Consider the following 26,709-nt stretch of genomic DNA (forward strand, 5'->3'; position numbering starts at 1 on the left):
GAGCCTCTGGCCAGAGGGTAGGGGTATGAACAGTCTGTGCTGGGGGTGTGTTGGATCTTTGAGGATGGAGGCAGCTTTCCTACACTACCTGCGGTGGTAAATGCTCTGCAGAGAGGGAAGTGGAGTCCTGGTGATCTTCTCCACAGTCTTTACCACTCTCTGCAGGCTCTTGCGGTCCATAGCAGTAGTGCTGCCATACCAGACAGTGATGTAGCTGGTCAAGATGCTCTTAATGATGCAGCTGTAGAAGTTGCAAAGGATCCTAGGCGACATGCCAAACCTCCTCAGCCTCCTCAGGAAGTACAGCCACCGTTAGATGCCTGTATATGGTCATATGAATGTCTGACGTGGGAGCTGCTTACACACTCTTGCCCCCAGCTTGTCCATTTCCTACTTTTCCACCATTGTGCCATGGACATTCGAGTTTTGCCATAGTTGATGGTGACATCATCTAGCAAAAGCCTGCACTGACCAATTACGTAATGGTGATGGTCGGAATGTGGATGCCCATGTTAAGAAACCTCTTTTGTTTATCATGTTGGCATGAGCATTGACTGCTATTCACTCTCAAATTTGAGCCTCAGTCAACACACCATAACAACACACTGCGTGTTTTTGTTAGTTATGATGCTGGATGTTAAATGGTGTTTTTTTATCTATCAATGCCAACACACTGGTGGCAGAAATTGGTGTTAGCACAAAGTAGGCTATGTTAGCAGTATGGCTAACCAAAACACAACAGAAACCTTTGGGCTGGAACTGTGAATGACGCCACTCTTGTCGATGTGGCCATATTGTACACACCTACAACATGCTCCCTGCACCCCCTCCCCCCTCAACGCAGCCCCTAGAGGAGGTTCTGGAATGAAATGATTCCCACAGTGACCAGTGCGTTTGTAGTAGTTTCCAAATGAAGAGAACAGATAAGAGGCAAAACCTTATTTATTGTGTGTTTGTAGTGACCAAAAAAATCACATCAAAAGACATGAAATTGCAAGAGTAAATTACAAATGACAAGTGCGAGTGATACATTATATGTTATTCATATACTAATTTATATTACATTTTTTATACCATTCATATATTCAATTTCTTTCATAAATTTTGTTCATATGTAAATGAGGTGCCAGGTCTGTCAAAATAGGTGCCAGTCACAATTTGAGGAGTGCCGGATCTGGCTTGTTCTGTCCGGTACAAATTAACCCCTGTGTATACCTCATTTCACTCCATCCAATATTGGTGGGTTATGTCACTAAAAAGCACAAATGTGAAACTTGTGGTGCTGCTAGAGGAGAACTCACAGGAATCAGCACAGCAGAAATACTGAAACACTCACAATTGCAAAATTCATTAGCAAGTCCTACAACATTTCAGTCTGGACCAAAGTGGTAGGTAGACTGACTAACATTTGTGGGTGTGGTGTATGAATGTTAATACTCTGTAATAATTCTTTAATATATTACTTGTGTGGTGTAGAAGATAAGTATTTAAGAATGTAATTATGTAAGAATGTTAACACTCTGTTATAATTCTTTAGTATATTACTTGTGTGGTGTAGAAGAGAATTATCTATGTAGAGATACTGCTTGCAAACCAATGATGGTAAGATGATGTCATGGGGTAGGACTGGATAAGTCTGACTTCTTCCTACTCCATTCAAGCATGTACTAGGTATAAGCAAATTGATAATGGATTAGCATTTGTTGGATATGTGTAAAATTATGTGTGTTGATATGTCAACTGTCTTTACATGCTTGAAAGAATAAATAAATCAAATAAATCAAATCAAATCATTGCCATTCTTAGTCATTCCACTAGCATGACTAAAAGAGTTTGCTGTAGTGTTTCGGGCCTACTATACATGCACAGCATGGGGCAGTAAGTAGATTTCTTCTTCTACTGTCACTCCAGCAGTGTACATTGTGTTTGTCTCAGCACCTATGATGTAGAAGAAAATTGCAGCAATCAAGCACAAGTATAAGTGGTTCTGGCTCTGTGTTGACATTACAGCTGGCGCACACCATGGCCTATTTGTCGAGCATAACTGCACTTTATGGAAATGGTATAAAACATTAAACATTCACATAAATTAAACATTAACATACCATTAATTAAGAGTCTATCAAAAGCAGTAAAAAGTTGAAGCATTTTTAACCTGGAGTAACTCTTGTAGCTCTGAGAGTACATCCATCCATTCATTATTCCTGAACAGGGTTGTGGGGGGGCTGGAGCCAATCCCAGCTGACACCGGTCCACCCCAGACAGGTCACCAGTCTATCACAGGGCTGACACTTAGAGACAGACAACCACACACACAGTCACTCCTACGGGCAATTTAGAGTCACCGCTCAGCCTCAGCTGCATGTCTTTGGACTGTGGGAGGAAGCCGGAGTACCCGGAGAGGACCCATGCGGGCACAGGGAGAACATGCAAACTACATACAGAAAGGTCCTGGATTGGCCCAGGCTCAAACCTGGAACCTATTTGCTGTGAGGCAACAGCGCTAACCACCATGCCACTGTGCTGCCTGCACTGAGAGTACAGAAAATTTCTGTCCATGACAGTGAGGGTCCATGCAGATGTCCATGGCACCCTATATTTTCACTGAAATGATCAAAACTGTTGCAACACTTGCAGTATTTAACAACTTTATTTTAAGACTGGCAGTTTTTGGCTTGCGGCTTTCATTAGGGATCATTTTTTCACTGCATAAAATGAAAACCTTGAGTTGGTTGGTGGGCTACTGTATCATCCTAAGAAGTCTTGAACTGCCAATCACTGGCTTAGGGGTCATCAAATCTGATTAACTGTACTAATAATAATGGTTTAATATAGCATTTACTAAACATCTAAACTCAGTTTTACCTTGTACCACAGTTATGGTACATCTCTGTTGCAGTTTTCATGGATATCATGAGTTCCTTCAGCAGGTTGAGACATAATTTCCTCTGGAACATAATTTCCATAATTTTCTCTGTGTATATTTCTGTAGGCGGTACTCATTTCTTTTGTGGCTTAGTACTAGGGGACATTTCAAATAAAATGGAAAATAAATCATTCGACATGTATCAGCCAATGTAAAATGTCATAGGTTTTATAAGTCAGAAAATAAAGAATAATATAAACAGATTTTTATTATTTTTCTGACCAACTGTTGATATTACTGTCCTCAGTCAGTGTTGCAGATTCTTCATGTTGCACCTGGATATGACTAAAGGTGAAGACAGAGCTTCAACCTGTCTAGACGTGCTTTATTCCTCCTCTGCTCAGTATTTCTTCCTTCCTCCTTCCATCTTTGACATACCTATGATATTGTGCAGACCTAAGCTGAGGAATGGGGAAGATGAATGTTTACTTGCAATCAAGGAAAAGCTCAAAGAATCGAGACTGAAGAAATCAGCTATTATGTAGCTAATATGCTCAAAACGGTAGGAAGGTGCGCTCAACTGCAAAAGCCATACATGTCACAACTAGAAATGTCCCAGTCTACTAGGTCTTTATATTGGTGCTGATCTTGGCATTTTTCTTACAGGATTGGTATCAACCAGAATAAAGCCAGTCCCATTCCGATCCATTTGTAGAACTACAGTCCTGTATTTGAGTGGACTAGGTAGGGCTCAGTACCAAACCCTGGTGCCAGCACCGGTTCCTATAAAATCGGTATTTACCAGACCGAATCACAATGCTGATTTTGGTGCCACTTAAATGCCTGTTGGTTGACCTATTTTCCCTCTGGTGTTGTGAAAGGAATGATAAAGGCAACAGAAGCATCACTGCATGGAACATGTTAATGCTATCATTATACTTATGCTGCGTTCCCTATAATTCAGAGCTGGTAGGTCGGAGCTGGGAATGAATGGGAATGTGTTTTTAATGTCGTCAACCTTAGTTTTATACAGGGTATAAATCTGTGATGCCTTGTGTATCTATCATAGTTACACGGCCACAGTGTCAGTCGCCAGTGTGCCCTCATGAGATGTGATAGAGTTCTTAATGCCCTCAGATCCTAAGTCTGTCAGGTGTGAGGAGCGATCTCTGTAAAACATCATTCATGTTAAGTCATGTAGGTGTGTGTCTGTGGCCTTAGTGCCCCCCGAAAATGTACAACCCCAAATCAGAAAAAGTTGGGATGCTATGTAAAATCATAAATGTGAAATCACCTGTGTCCTGTATTACACTGTAAACAACACAGCAGCACATTATGTGATGTGATACCTCATCAGTTTTATTCTCTGTTCAAAATAAACACTCACTGCAATTTTGATGCTGCAACACATTCCATTTCCGGTACAGAACTGAGGCAGCCATCTGCAGCACCAATTCACACCGATGGGTCTAACCATCGGGGTTAACTTGGGGGTTCAGTGTCTTGCCCAAGGACACTTCGACATGTGGACTGCAGGCACCATGATTTGAACTTCCAACCCTCCAGTTGAGAGATGATTGCTCTAACCACTGAACCACAGTTGCCCCCTGAGCTGCTTTTGCAAAGAAGTACTAGAACATACAGACACCTCATTTTTGGAGCTTTAGGTCCCGTCTAAGATGATAATTCATCATTGTAACATTGTAGATAAGTCAGAAAACAAGAAAATGTGCCATGGACTCTTTAATTAGTGTTGCTTATGGATTATAGGTTGTGGAGAACACAAGGCAAGATGAGGATACAACTTTAAATTTAGCTGTTATTAAAGTTTTCCTGTGTGGATAAAACTCTTCCATAAAATGCATCACTGTGCCTCTGTAACCTGTGATGTACAGTTGATCTTTGCCTTTATTTTCAAATTCATCACTAGAGCCTCATCAGTCTGCAGTCTCACACAATGTCTCACTCCAGACATTAAGTGCTGTGAGCTCTTTTGCCTGACATTTTAGGCATATTTAGTCATACTAGTGATGTGACTCTAGGCAATATTCATTAGCTACTTTGGCCCAGACTGAAATACTGTATTTCAGCTATTACTGGATCTATTGCAATGAATTTCTTTACAGACATTCACTTTGGTGATGTCCACATTTTCCCTTTAGGGCCACCAGCAGGTCAGAGTTTTTTTTTTAGTTGATGTCTCGGTCCATTTATAGATAACTTCTGTTATCTATAAATGGACTGAGCATAGTGTCCAAAATGTCCTGGTATGCTGGCCCTTCACTGGAAGTAAGTTTGTTTGTGGTTGGAATGCAGTTCAACCTGGATTTGGCCAGATTACTATATGTACCCTACAATTCTGAACTAATAGGATCCCCTAGCCAGGTGCATACTTTGATGCTTTGCATACTGCATTGCAGAACAAACTGTAGTCAACAGTTTCTGGCAGAAAGCCGTGGAATGCTTTAACTCTTAATTCAATGGAATATTGTCCAGTAATGCTACTGCCACAACTACAACCCAATCCTAGCATTTGTTCTTTATTCTAGCTACCGATGTCAGCTATTACTGCAAATGTGCATTACTTTTTCTGCAAACACCACAACTGATAAAATGTATAGCAAAAATTTAGTTCATGGCAAAGAGTTTGGTGATAGCAGAAAATATTCAGGGGATAACTTGACAATACGGGGAGGAATAGTTTATTAATTGGCATGATTCAACCTGTATGTGTATCCCATTTGGCCTTGGAGAGTGAATTTAAGTGGTGTATCTCTAGGTCTGGCACATTTTCTTCCAGTGAGTACAGCAGCTCACAAAGTGCTGAGAGCTTTCTGGCTCTTCACTCCTCCCTTTATTAAAGATGCCTGTAGCTGCCAGCTCATTTGGGTTCAGTTCCTCAGGGAAATAGTTTGAGTTTGTGCTGAATGGAGAATTGCAGGGCTCTACTGAGGACAGTAAAAACACAGAAGGGTCTAAAAGTATAATGTGAATAATGTAACACAATGTTTTCCACTGGACTTTGGAATTATTGACTGACAGCAATTTTTTTTTACAAAAGGTGGTTCAAACTACCTGACTGGTAGAGTACTGTGCAAACACGACTCTAGTGCACCCTACTTTTTTGGAAAATCTAATAATAATAATAGTAATGTATGTTTTTGTTTGCATTTGACAATACTTAATTACATTATTTTTCTAAAAAGAAGCTTTTTGTACATATTTCAAAGATAAGGCAATAACGCACAGTGCTCTTTGTGGTAAAGAAGCAAATGCTAGAGATGTTCAGGAGTCACAAAATGCAAGTCCATGTCAAATCTGAAGTCAGTGAGTTAGAGTCTGAGTCAAGTCTGAAGTTTCTGAGGTAAGACTCTGAGATAAGTCTAATGTTTCCAATGCGACTATTCTAAGAGAATGTAAAGGTACAGTATAGTAGGTTACCACTGTGTCCCTCTGAGGTATAGACAATTAAGACAATGCTGAATTCTGTGAGGGCGTCATGGTGGTTCAGTGATTAGTGCTGTTGCCTCACAGCAAGAAGGTTCTGGATTCAAGCCCCAGCCGACCTGGGTCCTTTTTGTGCGGATTCTGCATGTCCTCCCTGTGCCTGTGTGGGTTCTCTCCGTGTACTCCGGCTTCTGTAGCAGTGAGGAAAGGAAAAGAGGCAGAGATGAGGATGTTAAGGTTCTCTTTAAGAGTGACCAGGATAGACAGGACTAGGAATGAGCACATCAGAGGGACAGCTCAGGTCGGCTGGTTTGGGGACAAGGTCAGAGAGGCCAGATTGAGATGGTTTGGACATGTGCAGAGGAGGGATAGTGGTTATATTGGTAGAAGGATGTTGGAGATGGAGCTGCCAGGCAAGAGGTCAAGAGGAAGGCCAAAGAGGAGATATATGGATGTGCTAAAAGAGGATATGAAGTTAATTGGGGTGAGAGTAGAGGATGCCGAGGATAGAGTTAGGTGGAAACAGATGATTGGCTGTGGCAACCCCTAATGGGAACAGCAGAAAGAAGAAGAAGAAGATTGAAGTAGAAGAACTTATCATAATGATGATGCTTTGCTTACTTTTTATTTTCAGTGATTTATTTATGACACCAAAGCTTGGTGGATGGCTGACATGTTTTGTATATCCTCATACAAGCATGGCCAAAAATATATAGAAGACATCCCTTCTCCCAGAAAATTGTTGCAATCACAAAATGTTTGGTATTCTCGTGTTTATTCCTTTTATTTGCATTGGATCAACACAAAAAAGCCACATTTGGTCCATTCCACATAGAGCTCCAAAAATAGCCTGGACAGAATTATTGACACCCTCAGCTTAATATTTGGTAGCACACCCTTTGGACAAAATAACTGAAATAAGTCGCTTCCCGTAACCATCAGTGAGTTTCTTCCACCTCTCTACTGGAATTTTGGACCACTCTTCTTTTGCCAGCTGCACCAGGTCTCTCAGGTTTGAAGGGTTCCTTCTCCACAGCTGCTTTATGGGATTTAGATCTGGACTCATTGCTGGCCACTTCAGAACTCTCCAGCACATTGTCTGAAACCATTTCCGGGGCTTTGTGAAGTCTGCTTTGGGGTCATTGTCCTGCTGTAAGACCCATGACCTCTGATGGAGACCCAACTTTCTGACACTGGGCCCTACACTGTGCCCCAGAATTCATTGGTAGTCTTCAGATTTAATAATGCCTTTCACATAGTCAAGACATCCAGTGCCTGAAGCAGCAAAGCAACTCCAGACCATCAGTGAACTTCCACCATGTTTGACTGTAGGGACGTGTTCTTTTCTTTGAAGGCCTCAAAACAACAGAATGACGTGCTTGACCAAAAGGCACTATTCTAGTCTGATCTGTCTACAGGACACTCTCCCAGGAGGATTTTGGCTTCCTCGGGTTAGTTTTTACAAACTCCAGCCTGGAATTTTCATGTTCCTGTGTCAGTAGTGGGGCCCCTTGGGTCCCCTACCATAGTGTCCCTTGTCATTCAGATGGCAACAGATAGTGTGAGCTGATACTATTGCACCCTGTGTCTGCAGGTCAGCTTGAATTTGTCTGGAAGTTGATCGAGGTTCTTTATCCACCATTCAACAATCCTTCGTTGCATTCTATCACATATTTTTCTCTTTCGTCCACATCCAGGGAGATTAGCTACGGCGCCATGGGCTGTAAATTTCTTGACAATGTTGCCCACAGTGAACACAGGAACAGCCAGATCTCTGGAGATGGACTTGGAGCCTTGAGACTGTCCAGGATTTTCCACTATTGTGGTTCTCACATCCTCAGACAATTCTTTGCTCTTCTTTCTTCTCTCTATGCTCAGTGTCGTCCACACGACAAAGGTTTAGTCACCTAAACCTGGGGTGGCTGTTGCTTACGAGGTAGGGCAGTCATCTCCTGACCAGCAAGTTGGTGGTTCAACTCCCGGTCTCCCTGCATGCCTAAGTGTCCCTGAGCAAGACACTGAACCCCTAATTGCTCCCGGTGGCTTGACTAGCACTGTTGTGTGGCAGCCTGTTGTCATCGGTGTGTGAATGGTGTATCATCTCCTGTAAAGCGCTTTGGCCAGTGCAACACACTGTGGAAAAATGCGCTATATAAATACAGTTCATTTACCTGATGCAGCCCTAATTATAAGCTTTATCAAAAAGGAAAGTCTTAAATCTAGTCTTAAAGGTAGAGAGGGCGTCTGCCTCCTGAACTGAGACTCGGAGCTGGTTCCACAGGAGTGGAGCTTGACAGCTAAAGGCTCTGCCTCCCTTTCTACTTCTGTGGACTCTAGGAACCACAAGCAGACCTGCACTCTGAGAGCCAAGTGCTCTGTTAGTATGATAAGGCTCTGTGAGGTCTTTAAGATACGATGGAACCTTGTCATTAAGGGCTTTGTATGTCAGTAGAAGGATTTTAAAATCTATTCTGGATTTTACAGGGAGCCAGTGGAGAGAAGCTAATATGGGAGAGATATGATCTCTCTTGCTAGTTCCTGTCAGTACTCTGGCTGCAGCATTTTGGATTAACGGGAGGCTTTTTAGGGAATTATTGGGACATCCTGATAGTAAAGAGTTACAGTAGCCCAGCCTGTCATCTTCACTCCTGTCCCCATTGGAACATTCACTTTCAGTCCTAGCCGGCACTGCTGTGTGACAGACATGCTTTGAGTACAATAACTTCAGTTTATCAGAGTTTAGAAGTAAAAAACTTACAAGTCATCCAGGCCTTTATGTCTTTAAGACATGCTTGAAGTTTGACCAGTTGATCAGATTCATCTGGGTTCATAGATAAATATAACTGAGTATCATCTGTGTAGCAATGGAAATACAGTATATGCTGTCTTTCCTGACATTATTGCCTAAGAGAAGCACAGAGCCCTAACTTTAATTTGACTGGAAGATTCATCATTAACATGAACAAATTGGAGTTTATCTTATAAATAAGATTTGAACCAATTTAGCTCAGTTTAATCCCAAAAACATTATGATGATGATGATAATGATTATTATTAGTAGTATTAGTATTATTCACACTAAACCAACATTATGAAAATACATTCTCCATTTCAACTCAACCTACTGGTCATCTTTAACTTTTCCAAATTTCTGTCTTTCCAAAACATCAGAATACAGTTTTTGCCTAATCAAATCAAAAAATCAAATCAAATTTTATTTGTATAGCGCCAAATCACAACAAAAGTCATCTCAGGACACTTTACAAAGTAAGGTCTAGACCTTACTGTTATCAATATTATTACATAGGGAAAACCCAACAAATCCCCCTTGAGCAAGCACTTGGTGACAGTGGGGAGGAAAAACTCCCTTTAACGGAAGAAACCTCCGACAGACCCTGGCTCTTGGGGCGCGGCCTTCTGCCTCGACCGGTTGGGGTGAGTGGATAGAGGAGAGACAAAAGAAGAAAAGCAACAAGACATAACAATCAAACACTGATCAGGTCGATGTAATAAGTGATAATGATTAGTCTGCTTATTTTTTATTTATCCAGATTACAATTTGGTATTGAATTTAATAAACATAAGCTTGATTACTGGCAGATGCATTAAAACATTACTAAAATGTGATTCCAAAAACCCAAATATGTTGATAAAGGCAAGTCCTTTGTTGGTGTTAGTTTGTATATGTGTATATGTGTTACGTGCTGTTATTACATACATCATGATAATTGCTTTCTTGTTCTGTTCTTCTTCTAAGTGGTGTGTCACCTGCCATGTATAAATGGCGGTAAGTGCAGCACCAGAGACAAGTGTCAGTGCCCCCCCAACTTCACTGGAAAATTCTGCCAGATGCCAGTTCAGACAGGACACCAACAGCACCAGCAGGCGGCCGGTGGCTACAGCCAAACTGAGGTCCACTCTACGCACACGTTGCCTCTGACCTACAGCAATGGCCAGAGTACTGGTGAGTGAAAGGCAAGACTGCAACACAGTTAAAGACTAACTAAAACTGCAGTTCTAGAGGTTATGTAAAATGGAGGTATTTAGGGGTAAATGGGCTAAAACCTGCATAAATACTGGTATGGTCTTTTACACAAAGTATTTTCTGCAAAACTTGCTTAATGGTCAGTAACAAAAGACTGAACAGAAAAAACATATCTTCTCATTCAGTCTTAAGGGATCATTTAAAAGCAACAAATTGCATGAGCACATTCAATAAATAAATGATGAGTATTACACTGAGTCTGTTAGAGTAATAGACTCCCAGTCTAGCATTAATATTTCTGGTTTTCATGATTTCTAAAAGCTTTTTTCTTAGTTGCTTCTGATGCAGTGTAACAAACATTTAGCATAGCGCAAGCAGTTAAAACTAAGACCTCTACAATAGCTACATTATATGGACAAAGGTATTGGGATGCCTGACCATTACACCACTAGGGACTTAAATGACATTGCATTCAAATATATGGACTTTAATGTGGAGTTGGTCCTCCCTTTGCAGCTATAACAGCTTCCACTCTTCTTGGAAGGCTTTCCACAAGTTTCTGAAGTGTTTCTATGGGAATTTGTGCCCATTCATTCTGTAAAGCATTTATGAGGTCAGGCACTGATGTTGGACGAGAAGACCTGGCTCAAAATCTCCAATCTAGTTCATCCCAAAGGTGTTTGATGTGGTTGAGGTCAGAGCTTTGTGCAGGCCAGTCAAGTTTTTCCACACCAAACTCATCCAACTACGTCTTTATGGACCTTGCTTTGTGCACTGGGGCACAAACAGTCATGCTGGAATAGAAAAGGGCCTTTCCCAAATGGTTTCGACAAAGTTGGAAGCATAGTGTCCAAAATGTCCTGGTATGCTGGAGCATTAAGATGGCCCTTCACTGGAAGTAATTGGCCCAGCCCAAACCATGAAATACAGCCGCCTTCCATTATCCCTCCTCCACCAAACTTCAGAGTTGGCACCATGCAGTCAGACAGGTAACATTCTCCTGGTATCTGCCAAACCCAGACTCACCCATCTGACTGCCAAACTGAGAAACATGATTAGTCACTCCACAGAGCATGTTTTCACTGCTCCACAGTCTAGTGCCGGTGCCTTTTACACCACTGCATCTGACACTTGGCATTGGGCTTGGTGATGTGATTCTTGTGTACAGCTGCCATAGAAACCCATTCCATGACGCTCCCGCTGCATAGTTTTGTGCAAGTGGAAAATTGGAACACTTCAGCTACGGAATCAGCAGAGCATTGGTGACCTTTATACACCATGCACCTTAGCAGTTTGACTTTATGCAGTCTTCCGCTTTGTGGCTAACTTGCTGATTTTCCTAAACATTTCCACTTTCCAGTAATATAACTTACAGTTGACTGTGGAATATCCAGCAGGGATGAAATTTGACAAACCATCTTATTGCACTGATTGCATAGGTTGCATCCTATCATAGCTCTGCACTTGAAGTCACTGAGCTCTTCAGAATGACCCATTTTGTTTCACATATGTTTGTAAATGGAGACGGCATGGCTAGGTGCTTGACTTCATACACCTGTGGCAATGGGTCTGATTGAAACACCTGAATTCAATAATTAAGAGGTGTGTCCCAATACTTTTGTCCATATAGTGTATATAAAATAAAAAGTGGAAAAGTGTTGACTGGTAGTGTACTTGGCATGTGCACAGGGAAATGTTGTTTTTCACAGACCACTGTGCAAAATAGAACAGACATTAAGAACGATGATGAAAAATCCACTAGGTTGTGATCCCTGATACCGTTATACAGTTTTCACAGTGCCTATGTCCTGTTAGAGGGTAGGCAGACTGTAACCATGCATGAATTAAATGTACATATTAAAATAAACAAATCTGTAAGGGGGATGCACAGATTAACTTCACATTCATCATGTTGTCATGGTGTCAAGAATGGTAGACTCAGGACAGGGATTTAGTGGCAAGAAAAGCAAAGCTTTACAGTAACTGCCATAATAAGAAGACAGGAGAACAGGATAACTCAGGTGGAACACAAATATACCAGGAACATGGCTGGATCAAGGAAAAATACCTCAATCAGTCAATAGGCTGGCTGGGAAACAATACACAGGTAAGTACAACACTGAACAAAAATATATGAGTGGCTAGTGGCATTTAAAGGAACTAGAGTAGGGAAGCAGGGTAGGAATTAAACATGGAAAACTGGTAAGTAGAGATGAATGCTGGGCAGTAGCAGAGAATGTTTCTTGGTCGACAGTCTGGCAGTCTGTGAATACTGGCTGCTGACTTAAATACAGAGTGGATGATTACACAGAGTAACAGTGGAGCAACTGGTAGGAGTTGGAAAGGTACCGTAGGACAAAGACACAGGCTGGGCCTAACGCCAAAGGAAAAACAAAGAGCAGAGACAGGGTAAGGATTGAGATCATGACAGGCAGAACCCGCTCCCTACGGTATACTCTACTCCAGAAAATGTAGTGCATTGCATGGAGCAGAGCTTTGGCTATTTTATAAGCTTTCCTCTAAGTGTAAAAGCCAAATTACTGTATGGATTACAAGAGTATGATGAGTATAATATTAAAAGTAGTTGGATTCACTGCCACATCAACAGGTGGACCAGCAACAACCATCAAGTGATAGGTGATATAATTGCTATTCGACACAAGGCCAAAATAGTATGGCTGAAGATCAAAGAAGCAAAAGTTGAGATATCCTGACTTTTAGTCCCTAGTATGCATCAATCTCCAAAATCATTGGACGCTACAATTCCCATAATGTTAACTGAGTATTGTTTTTTTATTAGACCCTCCTAACAGCTTGACAAAGCTGCTCCAAAGCTGCCAACCACAAGCTAAGTAGTAGTCCCCACGATAGATAAACTAATCTTCATTTTTGAAATCAAGAGTCTTCCCTTAATTTCCAGTAATACCCACAGGTCTGTTTATAATGATGATGCACTGTGATAACTGTAACTGTTGTCCTGCATGTCCACAGTGTTCGGCCCCAACATTGTCAACATTCATATCAAACATCCTCCAGAGGCTTCTGTCCAGGTCCACCAGGTGTCTCAGCTGGACAACTACCACAGCAACGGACACCAGCTGCAAGGTTCTCAGTCAAGCTCCTCTTCAAGTACCAGTTACACCTACCACCACACAGAGAACAGCCAGAAGATCCAGCACCATGGATACAATGTAGTCTATCCCAGCCAGCATGGCTACCAGGTTCCTCAGTACCAGCCTGTCACCTCCAAGAGCACTCTGGGCCGATGCTACCAGGAGACGGCAGGCAGTCAGGTACAGCATTTGATGGAACAATTCATGGCTTCCATAAGTGTAACATCTAGGAAAAGAAATACAGCCTAAAATTTGAAAGTTGGCCAATAAAAAGATTTTATATTAAGGCCAGTTACTTAATTGAAGAGGCCGCTACTCCATCCAGTCTTTGAAGATCACAGATCTGCCACAGAATCCATGTTAAACAGTTAGACATAGGCATATAAAATAACACATGAAAGCATCTTATGTGCCATGATATAAACAAAACTACCTGCATATCCTAATCAGTCATGTTACAGACATTACTTAGAGCAGGTATAGTCAAGCCAGCCTCACTGGGCGCTGCTGTCACTCACTGTGCAGTTACAGTTTCAAAAAGGCATAACTTTGTGCTAGCACAGGGATATATGTTTTGTCTATTTTTGCATTTTATGACAGTCTGATCATAACAAAAGCAGCTGTAGGTGGAGATAAATGGGCTATGAATCTTTAACAGGCTGCGTGCCTTGCAATCATTTTCTGGCGCACGATCACTTATTGTCACCACATCGAAAATGCAATGATTACAATCTATTTTATTGTATTTTTAAAAGAACAATTGAACATTTATGAAGTTACATGCAAGAAAATCATGTTGTGTAGATAAAATTTAATTTAATTAAATTTAATTTTGAGATTTTCGGGGGGTCCAAGCTGTCAGTTAGGGAATCTGAGACCACCTGCATTTCACACCCTACATGTATCCGCGTGACACCGTAGCTCACACAGACACCACACTGTGCTGCAGTAATACCTGAATATGGATCTGTGTACAAAAAACAACCTTACCCGGAGTGTGACTTCAATTGTTTTTTCATTTCTTAACTTATTGCAATAATATTTTACACCTTACAAACATTTTACATTTTACAAATTGAAATATGATTTCCCAATCAGTATTTAGAGTTATCTTTTTAGAAAATGCACTTGTTGAGCTGACAGAATTCACTTTGACAGCTACAGTATTTCTTCCTCTTTCTGGAAGAATAATATGTAACTGTAGTTCCGAAAAATGTTAAAGCTGGTAATGTGACAGGCTTAGTAAATAGCTGTGCATGCATCTGTCATGGTGCACCTCTAAGAAGACTGCCTCACATGTAACTAACCACCTCAACAGATGGCGGTCAGGTGCTGTGCTCGATACAGAGTAACACATTTTCTGACTGCAAGACTGGAAGCTTTTAGAGGCTGTGACCTCACATGTCCTATAAAAAGATTGATGTCAGTTTCATCCTAAATGCACTCAGCACAAGCAAAAGAATCCCACACAGGTTTCAGTCTAGACAGTCTAGAGCAATTGAAGTACAAAGATTAAAGTAGACTCTTAAAACTGACATGTTTGTTGTGCCCAAAAACAAAGCAACTTCTGGCTTGGTGGAGCAGATCTATTGCCTGACCAAAGATGTTGTAATTCACAATGTTGAAAAGAAATTGCAAGTTACTCTATCACCAGGTCACATTTTGCTGAGCACTTGTTATGATATACATAGATAAGCATCTGTCAGTAAGGGAGGGGCGGAGAGATCTGCATGTGTGCATCTTTTTAGCCGCGATGGGCCAATCCATATTTTTTCAGTTCCGATCCAATTCCAATACAAATTCCCATACAAGAGTTCTTTCATTTCAATAAAACAATAAACATTAATAAACAAAACATTAAATTATGCATAATGGTGGATAGGTGCAACCACTAGATGGTCAGAGGCCAAGGCCACACACACTTCTCCACACTTATTGTACATTTACAAATCTCCACTTTTGGGCTAGAAATAAACATGCAGCTTTGGTTTCGCAAGATTTCACATTTACCATTTAAAATGTAGCCGACATTAGGGCATTAATAACTTATTATGAATAGAAAATCTGTCTCCCCTGTCTTTGTATCGATGGTCCAGTAAAGTGGCAACTGATTAGAGGGGGTTGCCTTCGATGCTGCTCACATCTGAGGTCTAAATATCAGTTGTAACGCTCATGGCTTTAATACCTTCTAACTACACCGTGAGCTGTGATGACACTCGGTTGTATAGTTCGGGTATAGCAGTCTCTGTAATGTATTTTCTGGATGGCAGATTAAACCGGTGCTCTAAGTTCTCCAACAGGCTGCAAAATCCGACATTTTCTACTACAGATAGTGGTTGGCCATCGAGTTTAATGAAGTTGAGCAGCTTCTCTGTAATTCCTTTAGCCTCTGGGTTGTCTGCTGGATGTTTATGCGTCTGCAGGTGCTTTATTAATTTGGTTGTACTGTATGACGCAACTGTACTTCCACTGCTCGGCGCACTGGCTTTACACACGGTACAAGTAGCTGTTTTGCTTTGGGTGTTTCCAGACTAATGTACAGTATCTCCAAACAAATGACATTTTGTTCACTCGCTTACAGACTGAGATTGCCGTGGGTTTATGGTAAGATGTGGAATGTGGCTCATGTTAGGTTATGGAGGGTTCATGGTCCAGCACAGGCTGCGGACTGGAGTATGGATCAGTAAGTCGATCGGCCCTGTCCATCCAATATCCGATGAGTTAATGATGTCAACATCAGACCCGATACTGGTCTAGGATCAGATTGGGCCTGATGGGTGTTGTGAAAGACACCTGGGGATCAGGTATTCACAGAAACAGACAACAACAAAAATGTAATTAAAACAAATGAGTTGCCATCTTTCATCCCTTTCTTTCTCCCACTCTGTGTAATTGTCCATGTCACAGTGTGGGAAGCTTCTGCCAGGTCTCACTAAACAGGAGCAGTGCTGTAGAAGCATTGGAACATCCTGGGGTTTCAACAAATGCCACAAGTGTCCAAACAAACCGTGTAAGTACAGCTGTTTTTCTCAGATGTTGCTCAGGCATACCAACTAGACACCTGATTTATTCTTCCATTTAGAAACATCTGCACAGCCCTAAACATATGTGGCATTTTGTTTCTGTTGTCCTTATTCCATTCCTGGATACAGCTGTTGTTTTGTCAAACACCATACTTTTCGGACTATAAGCCGCTACCTTTGTCACTACATGCACACACCCTCATCATGGACAACACACGACGAAATGCATATGATGCCGCTTCAAGTTACAGGCGATCGATCTGACTGTCGAAATATCTCATGTTACAGCGTGGACACCTGCGGCTATGTACAACTTTTTTTTCGCCTTACATTTAGTGGGTGCGGCTTATAGTCCGGAAATTACTGTAAACAGCTTCTAAATGTCAGGTTCAGCATCATCCTAAATGTTAACATTTTAAACCACTTGATAACATATCAGCTTAAAGGCCTTGGCTAAATTTTTTTTCTGCATTAGCGTGAGATAAATTCACATTATTGTGAATTCCACCAGTTTCACTCATCAAAGCCCATTTCCAGGTGTTAGAGAGTCCTACTGCATACCTGGAGAAAAAAAGCTGTGTACAACCTCTTTTTTTCTCTAAGCTGTGTGACATCTGATAAATGTCCTCAAGCGTCATTGCCTCAGTCAGCATCGGTCGAGGCTGAAGAATACAAGTTTGAAAAAGAAAAAAATATCTGGGGCTGGAGAGTTAGGGAAGATGTAGCCTACTCTTCATCTCTGCTGCAGATTAGAGGCTTCGGCTACATTAGCTGCTAGTAGTATAACAAAGCCCAGTGTACAACCAAACTGTCAGGAGTAGACTTGCATTGTTGGTTATGCAGACAGTTTGTTTACAAGAAACTCCAAATGACACCTTAAAATATGTGTGTTGGGTATTTTATTAAGTCACAGATTGTGTCTCCCTGTTTCAAACTGACACCAGAAAGATACAGTATTTGGTGCCAAGGTTCATCAAAGTGATGAACAGATGAATGTGGATCTTAACTTTTATTTTATAAATTAGGTCTTTGCTGACAGGATGTGTTTTCTTAGAGTGGGTGATATAAGCAGAGCTTCAGGGAGAAGTCAGGAATGTTCAGGTTCTGCTTTAAATCACTGGAACTCTTATTTTGGAACAGTTCCACAGGTTTTTCTAATTTGTCTGTTTCTTAACAGTCTTGATGGCCTAAAGCACACAGAGAGTCTCTGCACACAGGTGTACTGCTACAACTGCTAATGCAGTGAGTGTCTCATGCAGACTTTTGCCTCAGCTAGCAAAGCACAAAATAAGATACTGAGCCAGAGCAATTAGGAAATATATGACTTTTGTGTAGGGCTGGGTATTAAAAGACAGGTGACTTTCACCCTGGGAGTTATTTCAAGAAAGGGAAAGCACTAAAATGCCTTGGTGGCCTGTGGTGCTGGCCTCTGCTTCCAGCTCCTTATAGAGAGGTGGAAACCCAGCTAAACTGAGTGTGTGGGTGTGTGCTCTATGATTGTGTGTATTCCTGTGTGGAGGGGGTTTCAGGAGGAGGTTGCTTGACTAAATGTGACTGTGCTTTTCTGGCTAGTCACTTTGTTCCACTACTTTCTCGATAGAACTATGGAGCTTCTCTTCGACATCCAAGCTATTGGCTGTACAGTAGAGTGTGAAAAGTCAGAGACAGTCTGATGTAAGAGCTATAGTACAAACCCCGAACTGAACTGAGGATGGCGATGGTTGATAGTTTAATGTGAGTAGCTTAAAAATAATGTCATAAACAGCTAAATAAGCAAGACTTCGATCTATAACCCAAAATACACATATTACTTACAGTCATAGTTTGATTGTTGTGTGTAACAGTACATTTAAGATTATTTTCTCTGAAACAAAATATTAGCATTGGCATTCCAGGTTTTTAGAAATAACCCTCTCATTGGTTTTTGCATAGAAAGTCCATACTGGTGAAACTGGAGAGCATGTTAAATATCAGTGACAATATCTTAAAACAGACATCCTCCACTCCAAACTGACCCAGCTCACTGTGCCTGCCCCCACCTGTCAGTGGATCACTGGCTTTCTGACAGACAGGAAGCAGCAGGTGAGGCTGGGGAAAACCACATCCCAGCACCCGGACAAAAAGCACAGGTGCCCCCCAGGGATGTGTGTTCTTCCCACTGCTGTTCTCACTCTATCCCTTTAATTTAATAAGGTGTATTGGTGAGTAACATCTGATTACTGAGCTTAAAAAAAACTAAGCTGAATATGTACAACTAAGGACATTCAGCATTTAATTTAACTCACTTCCAGACTGTGGGTCATTTTTGGATGACATCTTCATTTATGGTGTAGTGTTCTGACTCAAATGACACCACTCGAGGACATTTATCTGACTTCACATAGCGCCCTCTAGAGACACAAAATGCTGTTTTCACAGAAGGAGTAGTGTTTCCCAACACCTGGAGACTAACTTTGATGTGTAAAATTGATGGAGTGTCCCTTTTATTTACGATATATCTTAATTTGAAAACTTTGACTAGTTTCATAGATGATTTGATTCAGAGCAAGATGATTTTTTTTTTTATCAAAGTATACGATGCTAGCTTTTCACTCACATGCCTCACAAACACCATGAAAATGGCATTTCAGCCATTCTTTTGATATATTTCAGTGGGAGTTTCTTCAAAGCTTGAGGTTTGTCCTTTCCTCTGTTCTCCACAGGAATGGCAGGGCATGAGTGTGGGCTGTTTCCTATTTACAGTGGTGTGAAATGGCTTATTGTGAAATTGAACCACTGCTAGTATCAGTTAAACAAACATTGCCTTGTTGTTTCTTGTTGAGCAAAAATATCGATGTGCTTTCAAGAATTGGGGTACCACCTAGCTACTGGTGCCTTGGCCCACAATTACAGAAGGGCCTAATCTTCAGCCTTGCAGCAGAGATTTATACAGGTCTGACTAGTTATTATGAGCTACTGGTTGTGAAAGCAGCTCTCGACCCTTTAGCCTTCAGCCCCTTTCCTGCCTCATTTCATAATAATTTATCTTTACTCATCACTTCTTCTGTTATCTATCTGGCTCATGCTGCTGATGGATGAAGCAAAAATTTCATAGCTTCTTAAATCTATAAGTCAACTTGTCCTCTTTGGACATTATAATGGGAATTTCAGCATATTCATTTAAAATTTCCTGCCTTTTACCTAATTTCACTTCAGATATACCCTTTGTTGGTAGGTTGCTAGGTACACCAAGCTAAAACTAATGCAGTCTATTGAAGAGCCCTGCAGTAAATCCTCCCTTCATGGAGGCATTCAGACTGTTTTAGAGGTGGTGATTGTCCCAGATCAACAGAACCCCAGTTGTTGAAAGTGCCCACTTGGTAACTCTGTAGTCTGACTGCACCTTACACTCTCATCTAACCTCACATTGAAACAGCATCACGTTGAACCTGAAAACTAAAGAACATGTTTGCCTTTCTTTGTTTATTTTTGTTTTATCGTTCATTAAATGTGAAGGAAAAAAATAACGTTTGCCCTTCTGTTATTCTCTCCTGTCGTTAGTTATCCCTCTGATAGATTGTCCTCAAGGTTACAAGAGAATCAACAGTTCTTATTGCCAAGGTAAGATCTTTTCTTGTTTTTAGCCATATGGACATGTTGGTCTGTCAGTCCTCTTTGGGAAGACTGAAATAGCTCAACAGGTATTTGGTACATTGGAATGACAGTTGGTGCAGACATGCACAGTCCCCAGATGATGAATTCTATAACTGTGGTGAGTCCCTGACTTGTCCTATACTGCTTCTAGCAGGTCAGAGTTCTCACTTATTTTGTGAAATATCTCAACATCTACTTAATGGACTGACCACAGACATTGACGCTATCAAGAAGAGGACTTGGTTCAATCTACAATTTGTCTAAAACTTTGGTTTATGACCAAATACCCATACCACAACTGACAGGCCCAGGAGCATAAGCTCTATATAATGTTTCATGCTAATTTAGCAACATAACATGGTAATTGGCAGGACTAAGATAATGGTAAAGATTACACATGGTTACCATCAGCATGCTAACACTGGGCACATCATGGATGTGGTCACTATGCCTACATAAGCATGTAGCTAAGTACAGCCTCACAGAGATGCTAGCATGGCTGTACAGTTGTTTTGTACTTATGACAAGCAGAATTGCCACTAATATAGACAAAAGGGGGCCATTTTGTGTATTTACCAGCTACAACTACTGGCAAACAATGCCAATGACACACTGGCCTCAGTCAGTCAAAATAAACAGGTACTGTGCTCCAGGGGAATCCAGTGTTGATGATCATTCACCGTCCCGGAGGGGCTTTTAAAATTAAATTAAAAAATGAAAAATGAAACTGTCATGTGACATAGGAACAACATGGCTCCAATATGTCCATCTGTTGACATCTCTACAACTACTGAATGGATTATAAATAAATATCGGACAGATTTACACTACCTGGACAATGACACCCTGTGACTGTTGATTTTTTTTACTTTTTCTCTAGTGCCACTATGAGACCGAACGTTTTGGCTTGTACTAACATATTGTGTCTTGACAACCGTAAGAATAATTGCCAAGAAATTTGGTAGAGATATTCATGGTGTTCACCTGCTGAATCTGAGTGACTTTAGTGACCTCCTGACTATTCTTATACATTTTTGTGAGATTTGAAAAACGTTGACCTTAGGATGATTTATAATAGCTATGGTTATCCTTTATCTTTTCTTTTAGTATCATCATAAGGACACACTTTTTCCACTGCTTTGATTTATGACAAAATGCTTGCAAATCTAACAACATTCCATTTAACTTCAGCAGTACTTTGCTTCTATTGGCCAACCTAAACACAGATGGTACACTTGTTTATACCTGCTAAAGATGTTAACATTTTCATTATGTGCATGTTAATTTGACAACCTTTGCAGTTTGCTCCAAGCACATATGCCTTCCTAACAATGATGTAATAGTGGTTTTTATATGTATTAGTGCATATTTATTACAGTAAAAGCCTTTGATATTTAGTTATCCCCTGGAGTTTTTCCCCATATATTTTAAATGGACTATGAATATAAATTAATACCGTATGAGTATATATTTCAAATGGACAGCCTTATTCAGTCATTCTGAGTTCAATCTTTGAGGGAGATGATGCCTCTTTCATGTACCCTCAAGTCTATAATTGCCACCACATTGACAAAAAAATTACTAAGTTCTGCGATAATACAACGAACTTACTGTTCACATTAAATTCTGCTGCCCTTTCTAAGTTCTGCCCTTCCTGCTCACCTTGCATCACTGCCTGTTCTCTCCACTGATCATTCAAGAGCTTTAAAATACTGCTCATAACTTGTGTTTAGCTTGAGAGGAGAAGCTAAGATTTAGATGCTTGACTACTGACTTACTGGAACTTACTCATTCCTTTTGACAGCAACACGAAATATAGCAATTTTAAAGTAACGTTAATGTAACATCCACTTCCACTGCATAATGTTACATGAGCTTACATTAATAAATGTAGATGTACTTGCATGTTTTCGTAGGTTGCACCAGTTGTTTTGTAGTTTCCTCTTGTCTACTTGTCAGTGGATGGCAGATTAATTTGATCCATAAATGTGTTTCATCCAAGAAATGGAGATAAAATGACAGAATGTCACTAACTGGATGCTTCTTATCAACGGGAGTGCAGCAGTTTTTCCACTGGACAGTGGAGGATACTGTGTTACTAATCAGGAGCTACAGAATGTCATTCAGCAGACTTAGCTTTAAACAGGAATTTCTTCATTTGTATGTCTTTCATTGTAATGTTTAGTTTTATCGTAATTACTGATCAAAAAATGCAGTACCTGCTGTCGTAGATCTTGTGGTCAGTGGGTTCTTTTCATAGGTTTTAGTTTTGATTTTGTCGTGAAAAAATAAGTGTCAACAAACAGTTTTTATTGACAAATAAAATGACTAATGAGAAATGGTTAGAAATGTTTGACCTGCATATGGATCGGTAAAATTGTGTATGTAATGAAAGACAATTCTGGGAAACAGATTTGACCATTTTTACATTCAGGTTCATGGTGTTTTCCATTTTTTGTTGATTTACAGACGTGGACGAGTGCCAGCTACAGGGTGTATGTCCCAATGGAAACTGCGTGAACACCATGGGCAGCTACCGGTGCATGTGTAAACCTGGCTATGTCCCCAACCTGATGTTCACCACATGCATACGTAAGCCCTGCAATATAACACTTTATTGGTTTCCTTCTTTCATCCAGCAGTGCTGGGTCAAACTGAGCAGAAGTCTTGTATTGACAGATATGAATGCATTTGCATGCTGGTGTCTGATGTGCTGATTTGCTCATACAAAGTCTTTGAGTCTGATCTTTCCCACCATGTCATCCTATAACAGAAGACATGGGAAATAACAGTGAAATTATTTTTCCTTACCATCTGCTACAAAGTACAAGTAAGCCATTAAGGGCTGCCTGGAATGCTACTAAACTGAAGTGTGTTTGATGATGTGTAATTACAGTGCATGGATAAAGATAAAGGCAGTTTTTTTGTTGTTGTTGTTTAAACTGATTCCCACTGAAGCACATTTTGCAGGGCTGAACATATCCAAAATACAGTCTCATGTCTGAGAGAGGAAGAGATAGAGGAGAGACTGGGGGGGGGGCAGAGGGACGATGTAGTTGGAAAAGCTCATGTATAAGTGATCAATCTTGAATAAGATTAATAGCTGTGTTGATCGTAAACTTTCCTTACTGTTGATGTTCTGTAAGCATCTGGCTTGGCAGATTACACGTGTTTGTCTGTGTACTGTACATTTGTTAAGTGTAAAGGGGTCTCATGGATATTGGGAGCATTTGTTCATCTCCAAAACTGAACCCTAGGGTTCACCAGAGAAGACCTGAACTATTCATTACTGTAACAGCTGTGGAACAGACACACTACAAGCACATAACCCACCTGTGGAAAACACCATGATTTACTTGTATCTCAATTCCTTTGTGCTGTATCTTGACATTCTCTCAGGCAAAATGTAGCCTAAGATGATTCCAGCTGAAGTTGATGTAAAACAAATCATGAATGATGGACATGTCTGTGCTCCAGCACAGACACACTACTAACATATTCTCAGGCATCCAGGTCGTAGTGTGCTGAAAAAAATTAGAAGAAGGCATCTGGACGTAGTTTTAGGTACAAGATGTTTCACCTTTCATCCAAGAGGCTTCATCAGTTCGGTCCAACTGGTGGTGAGCAGGAGGTATTTATCCCACTGGGTGGTGTTTCAGTCCTTCGACTGCCAACAGTGTCCCCCAACGACTGAGTTGTTAGTCGTTACCTGTCTTTGAACCCTCACGTGTGGACCGACGCCTGTTGTCCTGGTGTAAATTAGGGTGGGAATGTTTGGGTAGAGTTTTCAAAACAGAGTTGTAGATGGATGACAAGTTGTGCCTGAGTCCACCAGCCCTATTTAGAGAGGGGTTTTCAATTTGGACAAAAAGTGCTTCTTTTACTCCTCTCTCATCCAGCGATGTTCTCTGGAGAGTATCTGGACTTCACTGTCCTCAAAAGAATGGCTTTTGTCCTTCAGGTGAAGGTGGACTGCTCACTCTGGTGCACTGGGGTTGACCCTCCTGTGTTGGGCCATGCACTTGTGCAACAGCTGTTTTGTTTCCTCATTGTACAGGTCTAAAACTAGTTTTAGCACTGTAAGGATGTTTTGATGCTAATACTTTTACTTAACTAACATTTTGAATGTAGGACTTTTACTTGGCACTTCCTCTCTGTGCCTGTATGGGTTCTCTCAAGGTACTCCGGCTTCCTTCCATGGTCCACAGTTACAGGTGTCTGTATAATTTTGTCCTGCCCATTGACATACACGAGAGGGTCAGAATATTAGGAACACCTCTAAATATAATGTAGTCCAGTACAACACCACTTTCTACTATGACCTCAATAATGAACATACTGTATAACTGAATTTATACATTTATGACAATCTCACCAAAAACTGAAACATTTTGAGCTTCATAAACACAAATGTTAAGGCAGAAGTGTTGCACTGAAGTGCATACAGATGTACATACAGGTGGTCATAATGTTATCAGTGTATTTCAAGCAGACCCTCGTCCTCCACAATGTCATAATCACAGAATGTGAGTGTGTTGATTGCACATTAAAAAAAATTGTAGCATTAAAAGGAATTAGCGTTAACGCATTATTATCACATTAACTTTAACAGCTGTAGTTTAATGATATGTCATCCCACACATGTAAAGGCAAAAGTGTGCATAAGTTATCCCAGTGGCCACACTCAGGCAGGGTGATGAGTCAGCTGTCAGAATGTCCTTCTGTGTCTCCTGTCTTTCTCAAAGTGTTCTGGATCATTTTTTATATCTTTGTTGTCCAACACAATAAATGGTATAAAACTGGGATATTTTGAACACACTGGGGGACATTCTCTGCCAGAAGGCATTAATGGTGTAGCACTTTGTTGTACCTACAGTGTCTGACAGAAGTACTTGTCTGAAGAGACCTGTACAAAAAGATGGCGCTGTCGATGGCAGCCTTGGTTACCCGCGCTCTCTTGTGTTAGTTGTTTTTTTTTGTTTTCTCAGTTTTTTGCAACCCATCCCAGATTACTTTTACCAGAGAAGAACTGTTAAATATTGGACACCTCACACCGAACTACCTTTCTCCAATTTTTGCAAACAAAGAATGCTGTATGGACATTCTGATCAGAGGCGCAGCTGGAATCTATGGGATCTGGAAGAAATGCCGGCATGGCAAACGAGTGGGCGCCTTAGTGAGGCTACGCCAGAGAGGGACCCGGACTCCACTCCCGTCAATCCACCTAGCAAATCTCCGCTCCCTAGTCAACAAGATGGATGAAATTCTTCTCATCAACAGGACTAACTCTGACTTTGAGAGTCAGAGTGCGCTCTGCTGCTTTATGCTTCACAGAGAGTTGGCTCAGTGATTCCATCGCGGACAGCGCGATACAAATACCGGGCTTCCAGGTATACAGAGTGGATCGTGTAACGGAGCTGTCCGGGAAAATGAGAGGACGGGGAATCTGTCTCTATATAAATGAAGGTTGGTGCACAGATGTCACAGTGCTACAGAGGACATCTAACACGGACTTAGAGACTCTTGTTATCAATTGCAAACCTTATTATTCTCCTCGTGAATTCAACAGTTTCATGCTAATGGGAGTGTACATAACACCGCAGGCTAACGCTAGCGCACTACGGCTCCTAGCAGAACTGATAACTAGCCTGGAGCTAGAACATCCCGACTCTCCACTCATTGTTCTAGGGGACTTTAACAGAGCAAATCTCACCCACGAACTGCCAAAATACAGACAGCACGTCACCTGTCCCACCAGGGACAAAGTCACACTGGACCACTGCTACACAACAATAAAAGACGCCTATCACTCTGTCCCCCACATGAGAAGTACCAGAAATAGTTGAATGACAAATGATAAAAGAGAGCTGGAGGCCGGAGAGGGAAGTAGTGCCCAGCTCCACACTCACCTCTGCACACGTATTATTTTTAAATGATCAGAAATACTATATTGTTTATAATATGGCCAGTATGAATTCCTATATATTTTATTTTATTTATTCTGGAGCACTCACCAGATGTACAATTTTTTATTACATCACTTTGGATGGAGCAGTGACCAGAGATGCTAATGGGTTTATTTCATCCAAGGTTATACGCTGCTGTGGGTGACATAGTTTAAAATGAAAGGCACTTGAAATGTTCCAGAGCTTGCTGGAACTTAACCTGCCTGTGATATTGTGTCAGAGAACATGTACTACAGAATATGCGTCATTGTTAACCAGCCCAAGTGCCTACGTAAACACCTGAGCAGCTGCTGGCCGTGCACACCTCTGCATCCAACACCATCATCCACTCCAAACTGACCCAGCTCACTATGCCTGCCCCCACCTGTCAGCTTTCTGACAGACAGGAAGCAGCGGGTGGGGCTGGGGAAAAGCTCCTAAAGTTTGCTGATGATACAACGGTCATTGGTCTCATCTAAGATGGTGATGAGTCAGTCTACAGACAGGAGGTTGAGCAGCTGGTCCTGTGGTGTAGCCGCAACAACCTGGAGCTGAACACGCTCAAAACAGTGGAGATGACAGTGTACTTCAGGAAGAACCCCCCCCACCTTACCCCCCCTCCTCATACTTGGCAGCACTGTATCAGCAGTAAAGTCTTCCAAGTTCCTGGGCTCCACTGTCTCCCAGGACCTGAAGT

The 26,709-nt window shown here is 41.2% G+C and overlaps 1 protein-coding gene across 5 annotated transcripts in view; it reads left to right on the top strand.

The window, feature by feature from the left end:
- The window catches only part of ltbp1 (latent transforming growth factor beta binding protein 1), a 156,259-nt gene that overhangs the window by 62,273 nt on the left and 67,277 nt on the right, over positions 1-26,709 (top strand). For all 5 annotated transcript variants that reach the window (XM_020599892.1, XM_020599894.1, XM_020599893.1 and 2 more), the window contains exons 6-10: positions 10,071-10,277; positions 13,290-13,591; positions 16,319-16,421; positions 19,975-20,034; positions 22,537-22,659. In XM_020599892.1, the coding sequence (XP_020455548.1) occupies positions 10,071-10,277; positions 13,290-13,591; positions 16,319-16,421; positions 19,975-20,034; positions 22,537-22,659 (795 nt within the window). The remainder of the gene's footprint in view (positions 1-10,070; positions 10,278-13,289; positions 13,592-16,318; positions 16,422-19,974; positions 20,035-22,536; positions 22,660-26,709) is intronic.

The sequence above is a fragment of the Monopterus albus genome, unplaced genomic scaffold (assembly GCF_001952655.1).
Source record: "Monopterus albus unplaced genomic scaffold, M_albus_1.0 scaffold43.1, whole genome shotgun sequence".
Classification (NCBI taxonomy): domain Eukaryota; kingdom Metazoa; phylum Chordata; class Actinopteri; order Synbranchiformes; family Synbranchidae; genus Monopterus; species Monopterus albus.